This window comes from Vidua macroura, chromosome 3 (genome assembly GCF_024509145.1).
Source record: "Vidua macroura isolate BioBank_ID:100142 chromosome 3, ASM2450914v1, whole genome shotgun sequence".
NCBI classification, from domain to species: domain Eukaryota; kingdom Metazoa; phylum Chordata; class Aves; order Passeriformes; family Viduidae; genus Vidua; species Vidua macroura.
Window position 1 is genome coordinate 90,081,581 of NC_071573.1, and position 18,754 is coordinate 90,100,334.

The 18,754-nt window shown below is 42.1% G+C and overlaps 2 protein-coding genes across 6 annotated transcripts in view; both read right to left on the reverse strand.

The window, feature by feature from the left end:
• Positions 1-1,349: 1,349 nt before the first annotated feature.
• On the reverse strand, positions 1,350-9,358 carry BAG2 (BAG cochaperone 2). The gene is made up of 3 exons (XM_053974537.1): positions 9,094-9,358; positions 3,162-3,271; positions 1,350-2,201 (listed from the first exon to the last, which is right to left on the reverse strand). Exons 1-3 carry the CDS (start codon positions 9,255-9,257, stop codon positions 1,801-1,803), a joined length of 675 nt encoding a protein of 224 aa, XP_053830512.1. The 5' UTR covers positions 9,258-9,358; the 3' UTR covers positions 1,350-1,800.
• Positions 9,359-13,898: 4,540 nt separating this feature from the next.
• ZNF451 (zinc finger protein 451) overlaps positions 13,899-18,754 on the reverse strand; it is a 33,972-nt gene continuing 29,116 nt past the window's right edge. For all 5 annotated transcript variants that reach the window (XM_053973222.1, XM_053973224.1, XM_053973223.1 and 2 more), the window contains exon 15: positions 13,899-16,923. In XM_053973222.1, the coding sequence (XP_053829197.1) occupies positions 16,868-16,923 (56 nt within the window). In that variant the 3' untranslated portion in view covers positions 13,899-16,867. The remainder of the gene's footprint in view (positions 16,924-18,754) is intronic.

Sequence of the window (18,754 nt, forward strand, 5' to 3'; positions counted from 1 at the left end):
CATTAGACTAGATGACCTTCATCAGGCCCTTCTAACCCACCTCTTCTACAATACTGTGATAGCACAAGTGCTATAAAAAATAAAAGTTCTTCTAGGTATCAGAACAATGAAGAGGATCTAAGAAAGAAAACAAAAAGATTTTTTTCCTGAATAACCTTATAATGGCCTTAAAAACCCAAATATTGAAGGAATATTCTAAGCAACAAGAAGCTGTCTTCAACTTAAGTGTTGCACAGCATGAGTTCTGAAAACATCCTAGGCTGTGTATTACTGTAAAGGGTGTTAATAGTGTTGAACAGCTTGAAGATTTTTTTAAAGTGGAATTACAGAATTAATGTCACCAACTCTTAGAAACTTTTCACAATCTCAAAGCTGAAACTTTAACTGCATTTGAAGCACCCACCTGAAGTGCCATTTCTGCAAATTAAATGCAGTGACAGTGACCTTGTAGTGGCTGAAGTTTCCAAGAAGGGCAGCTCTAGTTTTCCTGCAGAACCCCTGAGACCATTCAAGGCATTTAAAACCACAAGGCTCCTGACTGTTTGGCTGTGCAGGAGCCTGATGTGCAGGGTCTCACCGTGGGCTGGTGCCCTCAGAGCATCCAGCTGTACACTCCAGCTGTGACACTCCAGCTGTAACACCCTAGGCACTGCCACCAAGGCAGCTGTGGTGGGTGGCATCACTCAGAGCCTTTGGGCTCCCTTCAGCTGAGCTTTAACCTGAGGCAAGTTCAGCAGGCTGGTGGCTGAGCCAGAGAGCACCCTGCTTCCCCTCAGGGCACAGCCACCCTTGGGTGAAGTACTGCAAGACTGGCCAGGCTCCAGGGGGTGACAAAATTCCAGGCACACCCTAAAATCTGCAACTTTTGACCCACAGCCACAGAGCTCAGTGCTGATGTGCAGCAGTTACTGTGAGTGAGTGAGTGGAAGATAAACCAAAAACCACTCACACAAAGAGGTGAGTAATGCTGGATGTACAAAGTACCATCCTACACAAGACACAAATACAGTGTTTGCCTGGTGAGAAGTCAAAATGTTTTGCTCTGTGGCTGCAGAGATGATGAAAAAGTGGAATAGTAGCTGATGTACAATTCCCCTGTCTATTATCTTTTAAAAAACACAGCAATCTCAAATGAGCTTGTGGGAGCAGAATGGTTCACCAGGCATGGGGATTTTGAGAGTCAGGTAATTTCTAGCCGAGCTAGTGATCCCTGGGATACATATGTTGCTTTTCACTTAGTTACAAACAAGGTAGCTGTCTATCTCTAGAAAAGTATTGTGATTGGTTTATTTAAAATATTCAAAAAGTGCAAAATTATAAATGGTAATAAGTAGGACACTGTGTTGTTTATGAAAATACCATAAACAGTTTATTAATTCTTTCGATTTATTGCCATAATTTGTCTTTTGTCCCCAAAAGTCTGGTTCACACACTACGTATACAGGAGAGAAAAGCTGAAATCTCATGATAGGACATAACAACTTTAGCTTAAAAAACCCAGGAGAATGGAGGAAAGGCTAGATTTTCAGTTTCTGTCAGTTCAGCAGAAGCACAATTACAATTTGCAATAGAGCAGTATTGACTCTACAGAAGAACTGATAGCATTCCTTACTGCCAAAAGAACTGCCAATGCTACCAAAACCCATTAAATGCTTGCACCTCGCAATCAAAGATACTTTGGTGTGTGTGGATGTGTAGATATGTGTGTGCTCGTACAGAGAATTCTTTTCTTGGCTTCTGTGTGCTTTTTATGGGCACTTGCTCATCCTGTGGTTTGCCAGAAGTAGCCAGGAGGATACGTTAATCCTGTTTGCTGTTGCAAGATTGCCGAACGGATGATTTCTGATGCTCCAGCAACGTGATGGACTTTTCAGAATTTTCCAAGTTTCTGAGCAGAGTCTCTAGGCGCCTTTTGATTTTCTTCTGATCCTCAATGGCACATCCGATGACCACAGACTGAAATTTCTGATCGATGGGTCCTGCTGGCACGTCGGACGTGCACGCACCATAAAGTGACATTAAGCGCATTTTGGCGTCTTCCAAATCATCCAGGAGTTTATTGACGATCTCATCAATCATCTTGGTGGCGTGCAGAAGGGATTCCTGCTGCTGCGCGTTGCGGATGGTTTCTACGGAAACCTCCACAGTGAGGGTTCGGCCCATCAGGCGATTAGCAGTCAAATTAAGTTCTTCTCTCTCACCTCAATTCAAAACAATATTCTTGGTTACAGGCAAATACTTTCCTGTGCAAATAGCATCATCAAGACACTCAAACTGCTATAACTTAGCAGTAAACAACTTTTTTTTAAAGTAAGTGACAATCAACAAGATTTCCAGAAGGCAGAAATGAGCTTTTTACATTTGCCCAAGTCATACTCATTTCATATAGTATTATTTGAAATGAGGCATTAAACGCTACTAAAATTGTAAGCAATGTTTTTCCACTGCTGACACAATGCTTGCTGTGTCACTTCAAAGCAAAACATACAATATTGTGAGGAAACACTCAGTAACAGAACTGGCTCATTAAGGACTTCTGAGCCATTCTGAGGGAGAGATTTAGACAATAACCCAGAAGGCCATAAAGAGAGAACTAGATATAATAAGAGGCCATGAAAAAACTGGTTTTCTATTTTCTGAAAGCATAGCTGCTTTTCAAAAATATGAAACATAGGCTCTTCAAGAGCCAATAAACTAGCCATTTAAAGCACCTAATAATCAGGTTTAGGGAATATATTTAAAGACATGAATCACACAACTATGACAATCATCTTAATCATCAGGTGCTTGCAGACTGTACACTTTGTAACACTCATGCCTGTCCAGTAGTCAAAGTCATTTTCAACTGTGTTATCATCATCATCAATGTCTCTCCCCCAGGAGAGCAATGTTAATCTTGATTTTGAAAATGTATCAGTGAACTGAGTATAGGCTTTCACATACACAGTAGTGACATTCCTGGTAGTCCATCCATCTAAACAGCATGGATTTAATCAAGAAGAGGAGATCTCAGGATAATGAGTGACACTTCAACAACCTCAGCTGGCTCCAATGCTGCACCTTTACCAGCAGCAGAGAGCTGCTCACAAAGAGCTGCCCCCTAAAAGGTGGGCTGATTAGACTTTGGGTCAGTTGGAGGGTACAGGAAAGCAGCTTCTCACCTTCACTGATGTGCCTCATATCCTGGCTGTTCTGTATATTGTGGATCATTTCAAGCAGAATTTCTTTCTCTTGCTCCATAGCAGATGCTGCATCACGGAAAGCCTCTACCCTGTACGTGGTTGAACCAAACAAAATGTTTGAATAATAAAATAGCTGTTCACCTATATAGCTGCAAGGAACTCTTTATTTTAAACTTCGGCTTAAAGTACAGTCAGGTCTTAGTTATCCATGAGACAGATTCTGACTTCATGACCATCTCTATCTTAACTTCACTTTTCAAGACTCAGTATGATTAAACAAATGGAGGGGCAAACAGAAACAACAGCAATTCAATCAGACTTCAATCTTTAATTTTACTGACAGTGCTGTTCTATCCTACTCTGTGGTTATCTGGATATGCAGAGCCTGATGGTACTACAGCCCCATAGCAGAAGTTCTGTAGCCAACTGGCAATTATCAGCTGCCTAACTGGGAGAGAAAGGGACCGAGTCCCCATCAGGGAGCTTGGCAGTGAGGATGGCAGCTGCAGAGATGGAGGCAGCAGGGGGCCCTGGCTCCCTGTGTGATCGCCAGGCCAGCAGAACCTATAGAGTCCACCTGCAAAGCAACAAACACTCCAGAAAACTGCAACGTGCCAAACCACCCCTTTCACAAAAGATAAAACCCTGTGAGTGGACAAAGCTCACACACTTTCATTAACATGACAAGGCTTTGCCTTGGTCACTGGGAGAAGATGCTGGACTGCCTGCTCCCATTCTTACTGGTGCTTTCCAGGGAATGATGCTCACTGTGACTCACACGGGGAGGAAGCTTCTGTGGGAGCAGCTCCTGTTTCTGGGCTTGCAAGGAAGCATGAAACTCAGTCCCTCCTGAAACCAGACCCCTACTCCAGTCACATTACTGTGCTGAAACTCACATGTAATGCAGTGACGACAAGGGGAAAGTCCATCAGAGACTGCTGTCCCTGTAACTATTGGTCCTGGTAAGGTGTGTGGTTCTGTGCCCACAGCCAGCCCTCCTCGTGGCATAAAATGCAGACTCAGCTCACCGTGGGCAATGTGAAAATGTTGCATGAGAAATCTGTGTCCAGTTTCTTAATTCATGTCTTACTCCCCACCACACCACAGAGGGGGCTTTTGCATTCAGGTGAATAATGGAAAAGAACACTGGAGAATTCTAATGCAACGCTTTATTTGACCTGATACAAAAAGGGAAATGTCCCATTCCCTTGGCTTTTCTCTGAGACTTGAGGGTCTTGCAGAGGACTTTCCAAGCTGGAACTGGCTACAAGAGTTGCACCAAAACCATCAACTCTGCATTCACAGGCCACACAGAAAAGCAAGAGTATCATGTGAACCTGGCTGATGGTTTGAGATGCTTACAATGCACAGCTCAGGAGGTCTAGCTGCGTCACGAGAATCCATCCATCTATACTGAAATGTTTAACAAACCTGGCCAGAAAAGGAGAAACAAACCAAAACATTGTTAAGTCTCTTAGGTGCTCTACACTCTTCAACATTTCTGGGTGCTGCCCTGAGACAGCAGTGGCTTGTTGCTGTCTCTGCAGATGAGGGCACATCTCCTGGGACAGGAATGGAGCTGCTGCTCCTTCCTCACAGGCTGGCTGAAGGCAGGTAACTTCAGGAAAACAGCAGTAAGAGAAAAGAGGGTGAAAGCAGAGGAACAGGAGCATTTGAGGATATAGTCACTCTTCACATGCAGCCTGCTCATGAAATGATTCTGTTTTACAAAATATCTAGCCCAATTTAATCAGTGAAAGCACAGGCTTCAGGTCTTGCCTTTTATGTTTTTTCTGAGGAGGAGTGGGAAAAGCTAAGGCAATGCAAATTCATGCCAAGAGCAAATACTTTTAATTATTATTTTGGACTGGTTAGTAAGAGCAATGAGGCAGGTGGAGTCATTTCATACTTCAGATGTCTCTACTTTATAATTTAGGAAGTCTACTAATATTTTCAAAATGCCTTGCCATGCCTTTTTAAAAAACCTAGTTGCTGGAAAGTTGTAAATTAAAATTCTGAAGTGCAGACTTTCAATTTTGATAGTGTTTTAAAATCAGATTTTGTATATCATTGTACTGACATAAAAACTGAAGTTCTGCCTTCAACAGATAGATCAGTCCATGATTTCTACTGGCTTTGCTGGGTCCTAGGAAGAATGTGGAAAAGCTGCATTGCAGAGATGTATCCTGAATTGGTACAGTTCTAAAGAGATGCCTAAAATCTCATGGCTTCCAAAGGCCAGTTTGGTATGTGAGGTAAGACCTAAAAGCCAAATTATCAGAATGAATGTGCACTGCAAAAAAAGAAAAACACAGTTCACCAACTAGAGCTTTGATTGATATTAATTTACTAAAGGTAATATAACCAAATCTTAAAACTATTTTATTTGCAGCTTCTTCAGAATTATTTTTACCATTTCCTAAACTGCCATGTAGAGTGCCACACAACAACGGGACAGGGTCATTTCACAACAGTGCTCTAGTGGGAAAAAAAAAAAAAGCCAACAAAAAAATGTAAACCAGTCACACCAACTTCAGAAAATAATGTGTCAGGATCACATCACGCAGTCAGTTCTCATAACATCTTTCCTAAAATGCATGGTTTCTTAACTTCACAGGTTTCTGTAAATCTTTCCTTTCCTTGTGTGGGGGACCCAAAAAAAACAATTGGAAGATTTAAACCTCTAACAGAGGTGACTGATGTGGGAAGGCGTGGAAACACAATCCAAGTCTCAAAAAAACAACCAACCAAAGAATAAAAGGTGAAGAAAAAAGAACACAAAATACTCATATTTATTTATAATAAATAAATACTTATATTTATTTATAATTGATAACTAGGCATATTTATGCCTAGGCATAAACTAGGCATATTAGTAAATAATTAGGCATATTTAAAAATAATTATAAATTAGGCATATTTATGCCTAGTTATAAATTATTTTGAAGCAGCAGTATGGTCTTTTTTCCTTAGAGATGAAAACCTCCAATCATATTTTTACTTGGATTGTATTTGTTGCTTTGAACATCAAATAAATATTCCATCTATTACCTAACACTGAAAAAGAAATTCCTTACTTCTGATTTTCCCTGTTTGTGAGCAATTAGCTGAGCAATGCCTTTTTTTGCTACATACCATTTACATGAGCAGAGCATTCCCCTGAGAAACAGGTGGACCAGGCTGTGCTTTTGTTTCCAGATGAGAAACTTGACACCCGCTTTCTTAGGACAGCTGCAATAACTCTGTCCTTTAAACTAATGACTGACTTAAACAGCCCACTATTAAAGCCCATGTGCTGGAGGTTCAGATAAGTTTTCAAAGGAAATAAGAAACATCTGAGGATGGAGCAGCTTTTTTCCTGAAATGGAGCTAATCAGGCACACTGGAAGAAGACAAAACAGGGGGTTTCACCCTGGCATCCTCAGCTCCTTCAGCTGAGTGTCCATTCCCAGGTAAGCAGTCCTGTGAACACTGAAATGAATGGTGGCAGAACATGGCTGATCCAAAGAATAAGATAAAAAGTACAAAAAATGAAGATAAAAAATACCTAGCAAGAATCTGACTTACCTCGTGTATCATCACACCTATAACTGTGTTTTCATTTAACACAACCAACAGAACACAGTGACTCATAAACAGAGCCTCTGGTTTGGCTTCCAGCTGCTCCTGAGATATCTTGGCAGTCACGGCAACACGAAGGTCCAAGCCCTTACAAGGGGCAAACGTGTCACCTGCCCCCTCGCCACCTCTGCCTCGGGCACTCGCTCCCTGGCACTGCCTCCCAAATTAATTCCCCTTCCCGGCTCACTTTCCATACAGAAGAAATCCCCTCTGCAAACACCTATCAGGGAGGTACAAAAATACCCCATTACTGTTAGAAAATAAGCTCTGACAGTGGAAAGAGAGAGAGGAGGGCTGTTCAAACTGGAGCAGTTTACAATGCTTTTAAACTGAAAGAAGGTAGACTTAGATTAGGTATTAGGAAGAAATTCTTCACTATGAGGATGGTGAGACACTGGAACAGGTTGCCCAGAGAGGCTGTGGACACCTGGAGGTGTTAAAGGCCAGGTTGGATGTGGCTCTGAGCCACCTGGTCTACTGAAAGGTGCCCCTGCCCTTGTCAGGGGGTTGGAGCTAGGGGACCTTTAAGGTCCCTTCTAACCCAAACCATTCTGTGATCCTCTGATTTCCAGAGGGATGAGGCTTGCTTCAGAGTTCAGCTGACCTTAAGCAACTTGAGAACTGAGGATTGTTGAGGGTTTTAATTAAAGGCTGTAGATCAGTTTGACAAATTTTCACTTATTGTATTTACAGGCAACATCTTGAGGGTCTATAGCAAAACCAAACAAGCTGGAGAAGGAGAAAGTTTGGAAGTTTTTCCTCCTGTCATTCAAATAAATTTGAAATGAAGCATGTTGATTAGCTGTGAATAGGAAAAAACCGTAAGACTTGAGTGACTTTTATCAAATTAGACTATTTTTTTTCTCATTACTATTCCACATTTAGAATTATGGCTGTCTGAAAGAACCACAGCAAACTGGGAAGTTTAATTGAGGGTTTAATTGCTGGCTAACCAAACTGTCTGCTTTGTTTCAGAGTCACTCAGCAAATCTAAAACACATTTTTGCATATTCTCATGCTAATTTTTGGATTATATATTCATCATACGCCTAGACCTGGATGTAAGCAGTGAGACTTGTTTGCAGACAGTGATTTTGTTTAGTCAAATTCAGAGAAGTCTGCAAAGGACTTCAAGGAGATTTAATCAAGCTAAGTGAAAGGCTAATATAACAGCACATCGAGTCCACTCCTGAATAATGCAAAGTAATGCAGGCAGAAAGGGGAAATAAAACTCCTGCATCCCACAAAGCTCTTTTAATTACAGGAAAGTCCTGGAAACATTCTGGGTGGCTCTATGAAAGCTGCTGATCAATATGCAGCTGTAATGAAGGAAAGGGTGTGTTGAAACAGTACCAGAGGAGGTGAATCAGTGGCATCCTGCACATCCATCCACCTCAGAAAGGACACTATGTAATTTAGCAGAGCTGAGAGGACAGGGAAGATGATTAAAGGCAAGGTATCATCTCTCATAAGACCAAACCGGGAAAAAAGTCAAATGGTATTATTTAGAGAACGTTAAGAGGCAGAAAAAGTTAGGAGATGTCTTAGAACAATGATAAAATTCACATAGCATTTACAATAACTTTGGAAAAACACACCTCAGCTGCAGAATGCAATGCTGTTCACATTTTATAGTGACACATTTTAATACACCTCAGAGAGGAGGTGGACACAAACACAACAAGAACATCCACAGCTGAACCAGTAAGTGCAAAGGGAGGTTTGGAAGACAAGAAGCCTCATACGCCAGCATACAGCACTGCAGCTTAAAGGCTTGCCAAAGTCTCCGAGCGCCTGAATGACACCATGTTTTATCCTCGGATTTCCTGCATCTCCTTATAAAACAGCTGCCCGCAGGTGCGGGATAGGGGCGACAGGGTGGGACGACAGTCACGATGCACCGCGGGCTCGTACCCGCCGTGTCACAGCACGCAGAGCACAGCCCCGTCTGCTAAAGGCTCCCCACACCCTGAAGGGTAACAAATCCGAAGCAGCCCTTCGCGCTTTCTCTGAAAAACGTCTACTTTCATACATTCGTATAGATATTCCTATTTTCATGTATTCCCAGGCCACGCTAACTCACCTTTGAGCAGCAGCTCCCATTTTTAAACTTTGCCCCCCATGGAGGAGAGCCCTTTTTCCCTCGGTCCCCTCCAGAAGCCTCACACCGCCCCCCCCGCGCCCCAGCCCGGGGAGGGCTCCGCGCCCGCCGCCGGCCCGCGGTGCGGAGCCACCGGCTCAGGGCCAGCCGGCTCCCCGGCCCCTCCCAGCGCCCGGCCCCGGGCCCCACCTGAGCTCCAGCTGGTCCAGGTTCTCGAGCAGGCGGCTGGAGCGGTCGGCCATGGAGGTGGAGCGGTAGAAGCGGCCCCGGAGCTGCCCGCCCGACTGCTGCTGCTGCTGCGGCTGCTGCTGCGCCCCCTCGCTGGCCTTGGCGCTTATCCTGGCCTGGGCCATCCCACCCGCCGCTGCCGCCGGCGGAACCTCGCTGCGGCCGCTCCCTCCCTGCGTCCCGCAGGCGGCGGCGGCGGCCGAATGCCGGCACCTCGCTCATGGCCAAACAAGGAGCCGCCCCGCCGCCGGCCCCCGCGGCCACCCCGCCCCCGCGCCGGGCCCGCGGGCGCCGCCTCACGCAGCGCGGCGGGGCCGCCTCGCCTCGGCCGGGGGGCAACGGAATCACCGGACGGGCCAGGCTGGGAGGGACCACGCTGGGTCATCTGGTCCAAGCTCCCTGCCCCCTCTCGAGTGAGGGAGACTCCACAACCTCTCTGGGCAATCTGTTCCGGTGCTCGATCACCTCGACAGTAAAGAAGTTGTTCGTATTCAGGTGGAACTTCCCTTCCTGCGCATCAGTTTCTGCCCATTGTCTCTTGTCCTATTACTTGGCACCACGGAGAAGAGGCTGCTCCATCTTCTTGACACCCATCTTTGGGTACGTAATCACACTGATGAAGTCCCCTCTCAGTCACCCCTTCTCGAGGCTGAACAGACCCAGCTCCCCGAGGCATTCCTGGTAAGAGAGATTCTGCAGCCCCTTGGCTGAGTTAGGTGCCCCGGGAGCTCCCTGTCTCTTGTCTCTGCCCTCTCCGCACACAGCCATGGAGGCCGGCCGAGCCGCGCCTGGGGCTGAGGCCGCAGCAGCCGAGTGTTCCCGGTTGTGACCGACACCGCAGGGTCACCTGCACCTGCCTCTTGCAGGTGTCCGGCCACTGCACACCCGACACACGGCAGCCGTGTGGCACCTCTGCTCCTCGCTGTCACCAGCTGGGGCACAGAGAGACCCGGGCTGTCCTGCTCCTGTCTCCACTCCTCTTTGTGACAAAAGCAACAAAACCTGGACCAGCCAAAAGCAGCAGGAACTCTGGCTGTAGTTCAGCCAGAAGCTACGGGAGGAATAATGATGTTTTCAATATCTGTATTAACTTTGTGTGAGATGGGAGCTATTGGTATGAGGATTTGTGTTCCGGAACTGGTCTGTATGGTTGGTTCATTGGTTTGCTCTTTCATTAAAGAAAACAAGAAACCCACAACTACCCAAATGTTATTCTTATTTAAGGCTAATTAAACAGTAAACTACAAAACTGAAAACAGTGGAAAGTGCGAGAAACAGGAGGAGAAAAAATAAAGGGCTTTAAAAATCCAGAAGACTGAAAGGAGAGAAAAGTTAAACCAGAGACAGCCCTTACTGCAAGCAGAACCTAAACAAATTTCCAAAAAAAAAGAAAAGAAAAAAAAAAGGTACTTTGGATCTTTGGATACTGCTACTTACAGTGCATCTTTCTCCTGCCAACTGCAAGAGCCCCCTACTACTTGCAGAAAAGCAGCTGTTTCACCAGCTGTTATTGTAAGATTCTACAAAAAAGCTTACTGGAAATAAAAGTGGTTTATATTCTCTTTCTGTGCCAGAGAGAAAAGATATATCTATTTCATGGTAGCCAAGGTAGTTGATCTACATCTAGTAATGACTTGTCCCAAGAACATATTTAATTTGCCTGTATGAAACGGCTCCTTCTTTCTCACAAGCACCAGCAATTCAAGTCACACGTAAGTTTTACTTACCACTACTGTGAGTATTTAAAAAGGAATTTGCTTATCCCAAAAGACGAAGCTTGGGCAAATACCCCATGGCTCCAACAGACCGATTTTTGGCACCCAGCTAAGAGGGATTTTGTTGCACAGGGATACTGTTTTGTATGCTTATCCTGCTGTGATTGAAAATAGCTGTTTTCTCAGGCTCGTCCATTCAGAATGATATCATGTCCCGAGTACTCTCGTTAAATTAATTGCCTGAGTTTTCTTTGTTTTACATGGTTGGATAAGCAAGGCTCATTGCCTGTGAGCTCATAGAAATAGCTTCATTTGAACAATTGTTCCATCCATCTCTCTACAGTCTCTATAGAAGATAATTAAAAACCATTTCCCACCCCAAACAGAACCCATTTGTAGCCATGACACATAGTTTGCTACCATTTATTTCCTAGGATCCTTCTATTCATCCCATGCCAATTTATTAAGCTTCAATTAGATTGGGTTTAAAAAGCAGAAATCAAAGTAGCTGAGCAGCTCTGAACACTTTTTTCCTCCACAGGTAAAGAGGGGTTTAATTCCACACAGTAGAAGTTACAACAGCTGAATCAGAGGCACAGAACAGCTCTAAGTCCAAATGTATCACACTTGACTTACCCTCTTTAACAGCAAAATGACACTTTACACAAGAAAGAGGAATAGCAAAACTTTGGAAACAAAATGCAAATTTAAAAGCAAAAATGGTCTTCCAGGACAAGTCTTGAAATTACTACCTGTAAAAACTGGGATCTTTTCCCTTTCAGAGACTTGGAAGGACCTTGAAAACTGCTTTTCCTGCTCTCTAGAGTAGGTTGCCCCCACCCCCCCTATTTTTGCCAAGGTATGTAAAGGGACAATTGGCATCGCTTTTCCAAAATAATAACTGGTTGGTCTAGAAAGATTGGAGTCCAACCCTACAGGAAGGAATGTGATTTATAGCTGAGTTGGAGGAATTTTGAGGACAAAAGGCAGGAATCGAGTCCTTCAGGGAGGCAAGGAGGAGGAAGGGCCCCCACACATGAAAAAAAGCACGTATTTCATTCTCCTTCTTGCCATCACTGGTGAAGCATGTTCAGGACTGCTGGTGATGCCATGCTACATCCCTGTCTTCTCCCATGTCCCCACATCTGTGGCCATGTGAAAGACTGCACAGCCCTGCTCTCGCTATGGGCACCAGCAAACACATGAGAAGGGGGTGTGTATCCCATTGTTCCTGCATTCCCATCACAGCAGTGAAAACACTGGCTGTCTCCTGTTTAAAGCACAGCGTTGTAAAAAATGGGTGCTGGCTGCAAAACAGCAATGAACAGAAGTCTCATCCACATGCATAAAGTCCCTTGAGACAGCAGAAAGAGCAACTTTCCCAGGTCTCAGACATCTGATGTAGAAGTCCCAGAGCCAGGGAGATGACCTACACCAAAAGCACTGCAAAATGTAACACTACTAAAGAGCACCTTAGTTCCAGCTTTGCCTTATTTCAAATCCTGATATATGCCTTGTCACATACCCTAACACTTACATGAGCTGTCATGGAACAGGATCAAAGAGAAAGTCCACACCCAAGAAATGCCATGCAGGATTATTTTCCTGCCTTCACCTACAGGAACTTAGTATTTTCAAGCTGAAAGAGGGGAAATTTAGTTTAGATACTAGGAAGAAATTATTTTCTGTGAGGGTGGCGAGACACTGGAACAGGTTGTCCAGAGAAGCTGTGGATGCTTCATCCCTGAAAGTGTTCAAGGCCAGGATGAAAGGGGCTCTGACCAGCCTGGTCTACTGGGAGGTGTCCCTCTCCACAGCAGGCTGGAACTACATGATTTTAAAGTTTCTTCCAACCCAAACCATTCGGTGCTTAAGAACCTTCCTTGTGCACAGGTATGCTGGAAACACAGCAGTTCCCAGACGTGGCTGAAGGATGCATCCATGGATCAGGCCAGCCAACCAAAACCAGCCTGCAGTCTCCCCAGCACCGCAACAATAACAATAAAGATGGGCCAACCTGACTTTTCAGGGTATGTTTTCCATCAAAACACATCTGCTATCACAGTAGGCTGCCCCCTCACTTCACACCTGCTGAACCTGTGCTGCTGTGTCTTTATTGCTGTTCTTACCAATGCTAATTAAAACTAGCCTGGGTTTGCCTCTGCACGTTGCAGTTGTTTTACTGTGTAGGTAAGCCCCGAGGTCCTAGGCCTGTTAGAAGTCTGAATGAAGCCCTCTGTCTCAGGAGCAATCTGAGAGCTGCTATGACCATTTTGGGGCATGCAGCAGTTCATTCTCACTGGAGCAAAGTCGACGATTAAATGAGGCAGTGCATTCTGTACAGCTGCAGATGCTCGGTCGATTGACAGTGGAGCTCTGAGCTAAAAAGCAAAGGGAAGGACTACCAGAAATTAGGATATTGCAGTCAGTGAAAGCCAATTTGCACAGATTTACAAAGGGAACTTTACATTAAATTTCCATGCACGCAGAGCATTGCTGTTCAAGTACACACTTGGCATGTTCTTGCCATTTGCCAAAATTTTTCTGACTTGTTTACATCCACTTTTAGAATTATCTCAGGCCATATTATTTGACCCAGATTGTTACTACTGAGCACCAAATCCCTTGAACTAAGAATTTCTACAGGAAACTTCAAGAGGTTTAGAAGTACCAAAGAGAAATGCAGATGCAAACTTTTCTAAAGCTGCTTAGCTGGAAAGAATTGCCAGAAAGTATATTTGTGCTAATGTAAGCCAATTTTTCTGAATTAATTTTGAAACAATTCATCATTCATCCTCCTCATCTCTTTCCAATTTACAGCAGTCTCTGTAAACATAGCCAGGACACTGCAAGCAGATGATAGAACACTTTCCTTTTAAGAAAGATGATGGCGTAACTTCATACCTCCATAAACTTCACTATATTTGGTAAAGATTTCATAAAGGTTTGCATTCCATGATCACTACAGGAGCAGTGGTGGTCATTTCTGTATTCCTTGAAGAGCTATGAAAATTAACCCACCACCCAAAACATACATACAAGGCAAGTATCTTAGAGTCAGCCAATCTCTCTTTTTAATATTATTAAGTAACAGAAGCAACCAGGCAGATATAACACTTCAGTGCTCCAGTGACTTTACTAACAGTTGCACTGGCTTATTTGTCGGCTCACCTTGTGTCTGAATATGACCAAAAAGGGATTTTGTTTCGTAAGAATTTGGCACACAGAACACCAAAGAATTAAGAGCCTTATACCAATCTCAAATTGTCACAGTTTCAGTCTTGTAAAACTTAACACATATGCCATTCAGAAATTAGGAGCACTGAAATGAACAGTTGGTGGTAGTCAGGTAGATTAGACTTTTTGCTCATTAAAGATAAAAATAAAGAAGCACTACTGAATTACTCAGTCTAACCAAAGATGAACTCAAACATCACCACAAAACCAAATGCTCTTGAAAAGGGCATGAGAAATCACTTCTAATACAAATGCACTGGGCAAGCCCCTTTTAAAAGACAGGTTGTGCTTGTAAACGCAGGCAGATTTCTCAGCATATGAAGGACAAACCTCAGAAATTTCAGCCAGTTAAACAAGACTCACCAGACAAAACCACTGAATTCTGAAACACATTTACAAGACAACTTTTTCAGTTGAAGGTGTTCAACCACAAGATGCTGGTGAGTAACAAGTCACATGTCTGTACATGCAGTGTTTTAAGAATCCAATTTTCTCTGTTCTTTGGGAAACAGAAGTATCACAAGCCCGTGATGGCAGAAAATTTCACAAAGAAAAATATGAGTTAAGGGAGAACCTCAAAGAGACCAAAATTTTCTTCAAAATGAGGCCAAATTTCAAGATGTCGCTAATTCTGAAGACTACTGTTATAAAAATAATAGAGAAACTAGAACTCTATTTAGTTTGTTTTATAAAAGCCAAAGCAGCAGTGGTTGGGATTTGCCACTTGTTTTGGTAAGCAGATGACAAGGCCAATACAATGTGTTTAATAAGTGGAGCTTCAAGTATACAGAGTATGTGTGCACACAGGACTTTTTTTTAATGCAACCAATTAAGTAATGGCCTATCAGGTACAAGCAAACTTTACATTTATGACAGAATAAAATGTTATGAAAAATAAAGCACATAATCAAATCCTAACATAGCAGACTTTCAAGATCTATCCAGGCTTTAAACACTATGGAGCCAAAGAACTTTCTCAGAAACATCTTTTCATGTGAAAGGAATTTGAAACTTCAGGCTCTATATAGAAAAAAAACCTGCCCAAAAGCTTCTATAACTTAGATGGAGATGCTTTTGAGGATGAAAATTGTTTTCTGTTTCATTCCACTCTTTAACAGAAGCACTGGGAAAAAGGGTGGGAAAAATTCTGGAACTGATTTAAGCTAAATACAGTAGTAAATTATGTAGCTAAAGACAACTCAAAATCTCCCAAAATAGGGCTCTCTCAGGAGCAGTGCAAACTACACACCTGCATTTTAGCAGAAGTACAATTAATCCAAGACTGGCAGTAGGAAAACAAGCAACAGGCACAAGGGGAAAACCACTAAGAGGTCCTGTTCACCCTGTAACACTTGGGAGTCACACTCAAATGCATTCTTAAGTGTTCAAACTATTTTCTGGCATTTGAACAGTTTTTTCAAGCTGTATGATTGCTAATGAGTACTAGATACCTCACTAGATTCTTCCTTTATTCTACTTGCTTCAGAAATAGCAATTATATCAGAGTAATAATTAGAAATACACCAGTGTCAGTCTTCCAGCTTTTCTAACCATGATGACAAACAGCTGTAGTTATGCTGATTCTTTGGAATAGTGAGAAAAATCCAGCTCTCCCCACATCATATTCTCCACAAAAAGTATCTACTTGCATAATGAGTATTTAAGGATACAGCAGGTAGGTAGAAGCAAACTCTCAAGGTGAGTGAATCATAAAAAAGAATTAGGCTGGAATTTTATTACACTGAGATATCTTACTGATTGACAGCAATCATTAACTGAATGATAATAGGCTGGTAAAGCTAGACAGTTTGCATAGGTATTTTAAAACAAAACTGAGAAAGATGACAGATAATTTTAAACACAAATAATTTCACAGTAAGGACAGTACAAAAATAATTAGCACATTTACATTCACTTATCCAATGCCACCTCTTCATGAACAGAAGAGAGCAAAGACCATAGTATACAGAAATATTACAGTTTAAATTTTCTCACATGTATTCCAAACAGAAACTAGGAAGTTTATTTAGATTCTGTTCCCTTAAAAGGTTGTTCCTGCTTTAGGTAAGGGAGAGGCAATGAAGTCGTCAAACTTTAAGCCATCAAATCCAAATACTCTACCAGTATTGAAAAAGTAAACACATTTATACAAATAAAGCTGGTAAACTAACTATACAGCCTGTGGTCCTGATTTGGACATTTATAACAAATAGGACAGAGACAAAATTATGGCCTATGAAGTAAAACCAGCCACAGGCAAGAGTTAGGCCATATGTTCAACAACCCTGGGATCTAAGCTTCTCTTTATAACAAGATTAGCCAGGCAAATCTGAGATAACTGGAGTTCACTATTTTTATCTGTTGCAAAGACCACATGAAAAAGTAAATAAAGACAATGACATTTTGTGACAAAAAAAATTAAATACAAGAACCAATTTAAGAAAAGAAACCTGAACAACCAGGAACCCCAAAATACCTAGTAAGACCGGCCTACTAATTAGGCAACAATTTCAAACAGCTAAATTGGAGAGACTTAGTCATCACCCCTTAGAAACAAATATGAAAAGGCTTAAAATTTTATTTTTATCAAACATAACACATTGCAATGAATATGAATAAGCTCCAGCTGTACATCAGTATGACAGAGGACATCAGATTATTAATCTAACAATTACAGACACTTCAAAAGTGGCATTTCTGAACCCTTCTAAATAGACAGAACAAGCTTCCATTTTTGTGAGCAGTTCTGATGGCATGGTGTTAGTGTACTGAAGTATCTTCATTTACATTTCCTCAAGGCTCCTTTTGATAGCTTCTTGCAGTTCTACATCTTGCAGTTCTGTATAAACAAAAAAAGACTGTCAAACTGCAATTGATAACTAGCCATAAACACAACTACCTTAATATTACTACAAAAAGCATGAACTTACTTCTGTGGGCAATGTCAGTAGACTGCAAAAAAACCCCAAGAAACAGATGAAAATATTTTCTCTCCTTGTTTTATGCTATCTTTTCAACACTACAAAATGTGGGAAGCACCTCTACAACTTTTCACTGTATTAACCAGAAGCAGTCCAATGATTAGTATAAGACCATAATTTCAACTATGTATTTACTGGTCAAACTAACAGCAAGATTAGAACCCGTATGTATGCACCAAGAAAAATAAATCATATTAAAACAAAAAACCACAAACACATAACAAGCAGAGAGGTTTCAGTATTTTCATTCCAGTTCCTCATCCAGATATATGCCCATACCTACATTCTGACTTGGCACCAGTGTTGTCACTCTTACTAGGCAGTCCAGAGAAGTAGATAAAAAGTCATTCTCAGCAGTAAGAATAGTCTAGATCAGGGCTGTAACAGGTTTCATGGTGGGGAGGAGAATCACATTGCACTCATCTGACTTCTTAATCTCAAACAGCTTTCATAATACTCAAAAAAGAAACTCTGTTTTTGCATTACACTGAGGTTGTTTTGGGCACTAATTGCTTGCTGCTAGTGATCAAAAATCATAAAGTTGACACAGTTTGTACATACAGCAAATATTAATATCAATAATATAGCTGGAAAAATTAAAGCAGCTTTCAGACACACTATCATTCATGAATTATTCATCTGCTTTAGGAAGACACAAGCACATCCTATTAAAAAGAAAGATCTGTCTTTCTTATGAAAAAGGAAATAGAATTTTAAAATTTTAATAATTGTTGGGCTGTTGTATGTGAGGCTGAGATTTAGAACAAAGATCATATCACTGACTGCTCTCTCATGCATTTGGACTTTCCTGTAATGTCCAGAACTACTGATAACAGACTTGCTTAAAGAAAAATACTACATGCTCACAGAAACAAACAAAACCAAAGACAGAAAACCATTTGCAGACAACTGCTTGCATTAAAATATGTTGTTATTTAGCTACTAGGCCTGTTCAAAAATACAAAATAAGGTCCAAGCTATGATTCATGTGAAGCCAGTGCTTCATAAGTGCCTCTGCACTGCAGCATCACAAGTGGGACCTCCTGCATGCACCAAATGCCACTGCTATCCCAGTACTAGGGGGGCCTGAATGCACCAAACTTTCAGTGCTGGAGATGAGTGCTGGACATTTAACAACAGTGTTTAGTAACAGCTGGTAAACTTACAACTGAATAAATTCTGGGAACATAAGATTCAGTAATCAGTTTTATGACTGAGCTTGTACAACTTTTTTGGGTTTTTTTAGTTTATTTCCATGAAGTAGAGGGGCAGAAACAAGTCTTTCAACAATAAATTATTTTCAAAGTACACTGTGGTCTGTCACCAAAAATGTGTATCTATATTGAACACCACCAGTAAGCTCAACAGCAAAAGGATGAGAACCATTTCAAATAATGTAAGATAGGATGTGAACAGACAGATGTGATGATAATTCAACCTTGTGCATAACTCTACAGCTCTTTCAGGAGACCAGAATGCTTTATTGCAAAATTATATCTAAACTTGAATTATTTATTCAGGAGTTCAACTATTTAGTCAATAGTTCTGCTCTGAGACAACACAGTCATACTAAACTGGTACAAAGTGAACTCAGTCAAGTCTTTAACTGATTGGTTCCCTGTGGTGTCCAATGAAACAGATTTTTAGTCTGCTGGCATATTTTTCAGATTAGGAATTTTTTAAAATTTA